The sequence below is a fragment of the Echinops telfairi genome, unplaced genomic scaffold (genome assembly GCF_000313985.2).
Source record: "Echinops telfairi isolate 266 unplaced genomic scaffold, ASM31398v2 ScPeMD7_7457;HRSCAF=8495, whole genome shotgun sequence".
NCBI lineage: Eukaryota > Metazoa > Chordata > Mammalia > Afrosoricida > Tenrecidae > Echinops > Echinops telfairi.
The window spans coordinates 28102157-28110543 of NW_022111357.1; the positions used below are offsets into that span (position 1 = coordinate 28102157).

An 8387-nucleotide genomic window follows, 5' to 3' on the forward strand; every position below is an offset into this window, starting at 1 on the left:
GCCCCCACTTATCTGGGTTGCTGGGTCTCCACGTCATTGGAAGCAGGCAGATGGAAAACTGTATAAATAGAACGAGGATTGTCTCACTGGCCTTAGACTTGGGGAACAGAGACTTTGTGAAACTAAATATGCCTCGGGGCGGCAGCGCGAGAGAACAAACCCCTTACGCACATTCTGCGCGGGTTCTCGGAGACGGGGTTGGAGAAACCGTTTCCATGGCCACGGCCACTCCCACTAAGCCCAGCCCGAAGCCAGCACGCCGGAAATACGTTTCTGGGCTACTTCCTGCAGCTGCAGCCTTCAGCTTTCCCAGGTCTGCACAGCAAGCCCGTTTTCCTTTAGGCAGAACGAAACCGCCGTGCTGGTAGTAATAATGGCGAGAGTTTATCCAAGCACTACTGCGTGGCTCATCCAAGAAAAGTCTCTTGTTCAATGTAGACTCGTTTTAAATTGGCTGGATTTCTCCTTATGAAATCCGCCATTGACTTGCCAGCTGGCTGGCGTTCCCACGTTTGTCTGTCTGCCAGCCTATATCCAGAAAGATTCCTTACCGAGTTAGGATGCCCCCGTGGCCTGGGAAGTGTCCTGGCAGTCGCGTCCCCCCCAGCCTGCTTTGTAACAAGCGCTGCCTCAGCATGAGAGAAGCAGTTCTCAGCCCAGTTTCCTGGGAGAGTCCACTCCGTATTTTGGGGGAGAAGCATATTCACGGGGCTCCTGTAAAGGAAGCCAGAGGGAGGGAAAAGCAGTTTCCAAGTACACTGCCCTCCTGGGTTGCCTGCCTGCCTGCCTTCGTGCCGGTGCTGCTTGGTCATGTCGTGGAGGGTCTTCTGAGACCTTGTCCAGAGAAGTGTGTTTAAAAGCACGCGTGAGCAAGAGTGACGCAGGCCTGTGTCCTGAAGCACAAGTGCTTTTCCTTGTGGTGGCCCTCCCTCAATTCAGTATAGCCTTGAGAGGATGAGGCCCCCCTCCTCCCAAGCTGTGGCCTTGGCCCTCTCTCTCTCAGTGGAGGGGCACAGCAGAGGGGCTGTGGCCAGTTCATCCAAATTGCTTATGAGTGGGATGTTTTGAAACCACGCCTGCTATTTTACTGTGGTCCCGAGATATACTGAAATCAGTGGCGTGAAAGTCACACAGAGGTGCTCCGTAGGCCATGTACTAGACAAGCATGATCAGAGACAGCTATGACGGGCAGTCTATGCACGACGGTCATGTCCCGGCTAGCTGACTAGCTACTAACAGAAACAGTAGCCACTCAGGATGAGGGATCCAGTTTGCAGGCGTGTGGGTGATGTGGCGTGTCCTGGGGTCTGCATTTGCCCTCGTTGACTCACGTCATGCCAGTGTGGGAGCTGCTCCTCCTGTGGGGTGTGCGAGGGATGGGCTCGTGAAAGCAGATGTGTGGGGCACCCTGGGGAGCACTGCTGTCCGGGCGTGGTCCCTCAGGCACTCCTCGAGGTGCCCCCGCTGCAGAAACGCAGCCTGCAGTCAGTAGAAATGTGTGCAGGTAGCATTCAGAACGTAGCGCCATTGTAAGCGTGCTGTCTTTGAGGGGCGGTGGTAGTGCTGGTTAAAAAATAAAGGAAGCCTGGTTTCCACCCACAACACGGATTCTGTGGCCCACCAGTTAGGGTGATCCTTGGGTCACCCCCTGCAGGGTCACCATCACTGCTGGTCCCTGACAGTTGCCACCTCTGGCCCCCAGGACACAACTCCGATGGGAAGTTCATCGCGCGGGCGCAGCGGATAGAGTATGACTGTGAGCTGGTGCCGCGGCGCGTGGCCATCTTCATCGAGAAGACGAAAGACGGGCAGATTTTGCCGGTCCCCAATGTGGTTGTGCGCGATGTGGCCTGTGGCGCGAACCATACGGTGAGCTTCCCTCGGGGCTTGCTTCACGGCCCTGTGTTTCACCCGGGCCAGGCCCCTGACTCTGGAGAGAGGGGCTTTGCTCAGAAGCCGAGGGCCTCCAGGTTTGACCAAGTACAAACGCCTCCTGCCTGAACAGCGGAACACTGTTTCAATCCTTATCCGCCTCTTTTCCTTAAAACAGAAAAAGAAAACATTCCGTAGTTCCCTGTCATTACTACTACTGTGACTGATTCATAGACCAGACTTCAAAACAGTTCAGGGAAAAAGTCCAATGGCCTAGCTCCACTTTTCCACAAACTTCCTGAAGACCCCTTTCTGTGCTGTGGGGTTGAGCAGCGCTTCCTTCCTCTGTGAAGGATGGGCAATGCAGGAAGGGTTCTCCTGCAGGGGTTGAGTTGAGCACGGGGCTGGGACTCTTGCTGGGGACACCCACACACACACCCACACACACACACCCCACCCCCTGCCCAGGCCTTCTGTTTGCTGCTGTGGACGAGAAATAAAGTGAGCTCTTGTTGGCAGGCTTCCTGCAGCCTCGCTGTTGCTAGGTAGACCTCGAAGGGGAGACCTCAGAGGTTCTGTGAAGGATTTCGTAAGTTGGGGTGGACAGGGCTGTGTGTGCGTGCGCCTGCATGCGCTGCTGCGGCTGCTCCTTGGCCACCAGGAACTCCCAAGCTCACTGCCATCAAGTCGATTGCTGATTGCCGGCTCCTAGTGACCATGGAGGACAGCGTAGAACTGCCCTCCTGGAGTCGAAAGCTTTGCCTTTCTCCCACGGAGCGGCTGGTGGTTTCGAACTGCTGACCTGACTGCTAGCAGCCCAGTGCATAGCTCATTGACCAGGTGTGGTGGCTGTGTGCCTGTGATGGGGAGGCAGGTGCCTTCCTCCTCTGCTTTGTGCGGCTTCGTCAGCCTTGTCATCCTGGTTCAGGTGCAGCATTGGAGGCACTGCCCTCTACAGACACCCCGTCTAGGTTAAAGTCGACAACCACCACGAGTGGAAAGCAGCGTTTGTGGTGGAGAAAGTGGTGCACTGGCCACGTAGAAACTCAACTCACTGACATTGAGACAGGCGGCTTAGCAGCGACCCCGTAGAACAGGGTAGCCCTGTGGGCTCTGAGACTACGTCTACAGGAGTAGAAAGTCCCATCTTTTTCCTTCCGGAGCGTCCAGTAGTGTGAACTGCTGACCTTTCAGATCGTATCCCAAGGCATGAGCAGGCCTCGAGCAGGGAGCACGTCGTGCACGGCTTTCCCCAGGAGGTGGTTTTTCATCTTCCCGCTCCCTTGCTGGTCTCGGGCATGGGAGCCATGGCCTGCCTTGTTCGCTCACTGATGACAGACCTGCATTTCTCCCTCTGCAGCTGGTCCTGGACTCCCAGAAGCGGGTCTTCTCCTGGGGGTTCGGGGGCTACGGCCGCCTGGGCCACGCCGAGCAGAAGGATGAGATGGTGCCCCGTCTGGTCAAGCTGTTCGACTTCCCCGGGCGCGGGGCGTCCCAGATCTACGCTGGCTATACCTGTTCCTTCGCCGTCAGTGAAGTGGGTCAGTGACACACACCCACACACTCTGGGTGGGGGGTGCCTCGGGCTGCAGCTGTTGGGTCAGGCCTGGGTCTCCCTTCCCCTGCAGCTCGGGCTTCCGAGATGGGCATCCCTCCCTGCTCTGTTCCCTGGCGCGGTGCCGTGGTGACATGCCAGCCACCATGGTCAGTTCACCCGCCCTCCCCAGCAGTCTGGGCGCAGGTTAGACCGCCCCTCTCCCCAGGCACTGCGTCACAGGGGGCATGTGTTTGTTTTCCTCCAGGTGGGCTGTTTTTCTGGGGGGCCACCAACACCTCTCGAGAGTCCACCATGTACCCAAAAACAGTACAAGACCTGTGTGGCTGGAAGATCCGGAGCCTGGCTTGTGGGTGCGTGCAGGACTGCTGCTGTCCCTCTGTCTGTCTGTCATACCCCTGGGATGTGTCAGACGCCCTTGGGCGGGCTCCTTCCCTTCTGCCAGACCCTCCCTGCTCTCCCTAAGAGGGTCAGACTGTCCCGTAGCAGAGACAGGGTGCTGGGCAGTGAGGTCCAGAGGCACCTGGGAGGTGCTCTTCTCAGGGTGGTCAGCACGGGAGAGGAGGAGAGCGAGCTCTTTGGAAGACTGACGACTTTGAAGATTTGCTGTGTTCTCTGGCTGCAGGTTAGAACTGGGGGGCTGGGGGGGGGTCAGGTGCTCTGACCCCCTGAGAAGAAGGCATCCTCGGAGCACACCTGCTGAGTTACCTCGTGTTCCTGGGGAGCAGGGTGGGGGTGGTGCAGCGTGACCAGACTCTGTTGGTGAACCCCTGAAGTCTCGCCATGTGCAGTGAGGTTGCGTGGGTCCACTTCGGCCAGGTTCCATGGCCCTATGTCCTGTCTCACCTAAACCTGAAAAAGCAACAAGCAAACAAAACCCATTGTCATCGAGTGGGTGCTGACTCGGACCATATAGGACAGGGTAGAACGCCTGTGGGTTTCTTTGAGTCTGTAACTACAGGAGTAGAAAGCTTGGACTGTCATCTGCAGGGCAGCTTGGTGGTTTTGAACTGTTGACCTTGTAGTTAACAGCCCATTGTATAACCACTATCCCACCAGAGCTCATCCTGCGTAAGTGGGGCTCTCGTTTTTATGAGCGGGATACTTGCCTGTCCCCTCATACTGTTTGCTCTTTGGAAATGGTACATGGTTGGGCTCATAAAGGGTAGGTAGCTGGCCCTTCCCTGCACAACGTGAGGGTGGGAGTGGCTGCCCCCTTTCCCGAATGCCCTGAAAACCACAATAACTAATAGTTAATCCCAAAGGCCGTGCTCACAATGAAAGTGGCTGGTGAGCACCCTTTTGGGTTCGATATTTTGTAACATAAAGGTCACTCGCAGTGTGAGGTCACACAGTATTTCACCAAAAATGCATGCTTTTCACGGTCCCGGGACTACTGCAGCCATGGCTTTGAGAATGCCTTTTTCACACTGGCCGGTCCAGACTTACTGCCGCGCACTGAGCACAGCAGCAGGGACTGGGAGAGGAGGGCTCTGCTTGCTGTGTGTGTCTTGTTCCTGGGGAGGAACCACTCCCCGTTGGTGTTGTATGAAGTCTCAGTGGCCCGGTCCACGTTCAGAGTCTGCTTCCATTTGAGGGTCAGCTGCAGTTGATTTTAAAACCAGCTGCTCATATCCTGGGCCGTGGGCAGGTGGCCCGTCCGGCAGCGTCGGGGGGTTCTGGGTGTGGCCTGGCAGTAATGGCCTCTACCTGCTTCCAGGAAGAGCAGCATCATCGTGGCTGCGGACGAGAGTACCATCAGCTGGGGCCCATCCCCCACCTTCGGGGAACTGGTAAGCTGGGTCCGAAGGGCTGGGGCATTTCGGGGTATTCGGTTCACATTGGCCTTCAAGGACAGCCCTGTGCTCGTTGGGTTGTGGGGCACTTCTGTTTCGTCCTTAAGTGATTTGTTCATTTTTTGGTGAAGCGCCACCGGTTAGCTTCCCATTTGTTGGTCCCCCACCTCATGTGATAAATTCCGGACATCACTGCACTTCTCATGTGTCACCCTGCCCTTGTGTCCTGGCTGTCCCTGTCCAGGCAGTACAGCTTCCTGCCCCATCTGCTCATTGCTCCTTTGACGTAAGCTTTGGCCTTTGGGCTCAGGCAGGTGTTTTTAAGAATCGAGCACGGTCTCAGGAGTAATGTGATGTCCTTCTCTGGCGAAGGTGGGCTGGAGGGATAGTTCTGATGGCTCAGGGTGGTCTCAGATGGCCCAAAACATGAAGACAATTGCACAACCCTTCTGATAAGATTGAATTACTGAATTGTATGATATGTGGATGAAGTGCTAATAAAACTAGAACATAGTTATTTCAACACATAACAGATGTGTGTTTTGCTGAGCATTTTTATTCTGTTTGGACGAGGATCTGCTCAGATTGATGGGGAGCGGTAGCCGGACACCGCCCCATTCTTGTGATCTCGGGCTAGTTGAGATTGTCAGCTTTCTGACATCTGGGGTGCCTTCTTCCTCCTCTGCCCCTGACGGTGGAGGTCAGTCGTTGCAAGCCTTTCAGAACGTCAGGCCGTGCAGCGTCAGTCCCATATGGGTGACAACTTGTCTGTTCATGGAGCTGTCCCGTGAGACTCCGCTGCCCTCGTTTTAAAATGAGGACGTTGGGGTCAGTTGTGGTGTACCACAGCGCTCAGTGAGGCAGATCCTTGGGTTGCTGCGTGAGGCTCACAGCTTCTGCCGTTCCCGTGAGCTGCACCAGGCTGGTGTCTGGCTGTGCGCATCTGCCTAGATGACCTGGGGTGGCCCGCCCTCCTCTTTCCTAAGTGATAGAGATGAGGTGTTCAACCTGTGTCTGCACCAAAGAACGGTTTCTGAATAGAAACCTCGTCTGGCGTTGAAGGCAACCTGTATGTCGATGCTGCAGGTCTTTACTGTGAGGAGGAAGCCGTCTGCGTAGTTTCACTCCACAGTCGAGCTCAACTCCTGGCAATTTGTCTCCATGTAAACTTGCCATTTCCTGTTGTCCATCCTTCTGGTTTCCTTCCCCCTCACATTTCCTCAGCTGTCCCAGGGCCATGGCCATGGCCGAGCCTCGGCCCTAGGGCTGAATGTGCCTTCTTGGGTCTGGCAGCTTCAGGGACACATGTCCCGGTGCAGGGGACACACAGGCCACCCCTTGCGGGAGTTTGAGAAGAGCCTTCACCACCTCACAGAGAGTTGTTTTCTTTTGAGTCTTGCGGAACTAGACTTTCGCATTCTAAATCCCTCTAAATACGGAATTTGAACTAGTGGGCAGTGTGGGGGGGAGGGGGGAGGGGCGGGCAGCTCAGTGGAGACAGGGCCCGGCCCCTGGGAGGTGTTGGGGGACATGGGAAAGGACTGGACCGGCTGGGGAGCAAGGTCTCCACTGGTTTCGTGATGCCCGTGCCTCTTGCTGGCCTGTTGGTTCCCATCTCCGACTCGGCCGTCACACTGATTCTGGCTCACAGTGGTCAGTCCCTGGCCTGGACCTTGTTCTTTACCAGGGGACTCGGTCCTGGATCGTTACTGTGCATTGTGCCCCCTCTGCTCTGGGATAAGGTTCTCGGTCCTGTCACCCTGGGCCGTCATGGGTTTGTGGATCAGGGCTTAGTTGCCATTTCTATCTGCTTGTCATAGTAAAGTAGCCCACGGTCTCGTAGGGAGGGTGCCGTGGTTCATGCATGGTCCCTGCCTGGCAACCACATGTGTCTGTTGGGAACCACAGGACTCCCCCAACCTCACCCGGCCTAAGTGAGTGGGGCCTCGGGGCAGAGGCTTAACCCCGACTCGCGGTGAGTTGGGGTGCCTGGAGACCCGGCTGCAGCCCTGTGTTTGTGCACACGCCCGTTTGCTTTGTCAGGGCTACGGAGACCATAAGCCCAAGTCCTCCACGGCAGCCCAGGAGGTGAAGACACTGGACGGCGTGTTCACGGAACAGGTGAGCGTGGGCCTGCACGCTCCAGTGCAGATGGACACTCCCATGTCCTTGCAGCGTGACAGCCAGCCAGGGCAAGGTGCGAGCAGAGGACTGCTGCCAGGCCTCCGGGTGGGATGGGGTGGCACTCCAGGTGAGAAAGCCAGGAGGGCTGGGCCTGTGTGTCCCAGAGATGGTCAGCTAGGCCCTCTGTCTCCCCCAGTTGCTGCAAGCTCAGCTCAGGAGCTTCCTCCCAGCCAAGTCTCCTTGCTCCTGCTCCTTGGGGATCTGGCAAGGGCTGGGGCGTGATTCCAGGAGACACCTTTACACGGCTGGCCAGCGGGCTTGTCCACTCTGGGGGGCCCTTGCTCACCAGCCAGCCTCTGTGTCCCCTCAGGTCGCCATGGGCTACTCACATTCCCTGGTGATCGCGAGGGATGAAGGCGACACAGAGAAGGAGAAGATCAAGAAGCTGCCAGAGTACAACCCCCGCACCCTCTGAGCCCGCCGCCCGCAGCTGTGGCTCGGCTCTGGGCCCGGAGGCCCGACGGGATCGACAGTCTGAAGGGGACGGAAGGTGCATTTTTGTTTGGCCCCCACCCCGCCCCCAGGTTCCGTTTTATAAGTGGTCCAGCGTCAACTACCTTTTTTCTGTATACTTTCCAAAGTGGGTTTTTTTCCTCTCCTCCATGTTTAATTAAAATGTTTGCTCAGAGTTGATTTACCATTCCTACAAAAGAGGCAGAAACTTTGAGCAACCTAAGTTTTTTTGTTTTTTTTTTAAAGCTGTTTTTCTCTTTCTTTTAAATACACTTCCCAAAAGGACCTGTCCCAGTTGTATTAAGCGTTGTGATGAGAATGGGTGCTACGTGGGAGAGGAAGGACCGCTTGCTCAGAAACATCCCCTCCAGGCAGCTGGCCTCCCCCTCCCCTTGTTAGATCTGCCGTCTTTCCTGGGCTCTAAAAGGAAGCCCAGATGGGAGGTGATCCTGGACCCAGTGGGGATGTGGTGGTGGGATGGGGGTGGGGAATGTGTGTACCGCAAGAGACTGACCTATGGGGGGGGG

The 8387-nt window shown here is 56.3% G+C and overlaps 1 protein-coding gene across 1 annotated transcript in view; it reads left to right on the plus strand.

The window, feature by feature from the left end:
• Positions 1-8151, plus strand: part of RCC2 (regulator of chromosome condensation 2) — a 33189-nt gene extending 25038 nt beyond the window's left edge. Inside the window, exons 7-12 of the mRNA XM_013005306.3 lie at positions 1703-1869; positions 3233-3413; positions 3675-3780; positions 5148-5220; positions 7267-7344; positions 7718-8151. Of these exons, the coding sequence (XP_012860760.1) occupies positions 1703-1869; positions 3233-3413; positions 3675-3780; positions 5148-5220; positions 7267-7344; positions 7718-7822 (710 nt within the window). The 3' untranslated portion in view covers positions 7823-8151. The remainder of the gene's footprint in view (positions 1-1702; positions 1870-3232; positions 3414-3674; positions 3781-5147; positions 5221-7266; positions 7345-7717) is intronic.
• The last annotated feature ends 236 nt before the right edge of the window (positions 8152-8387 follow it).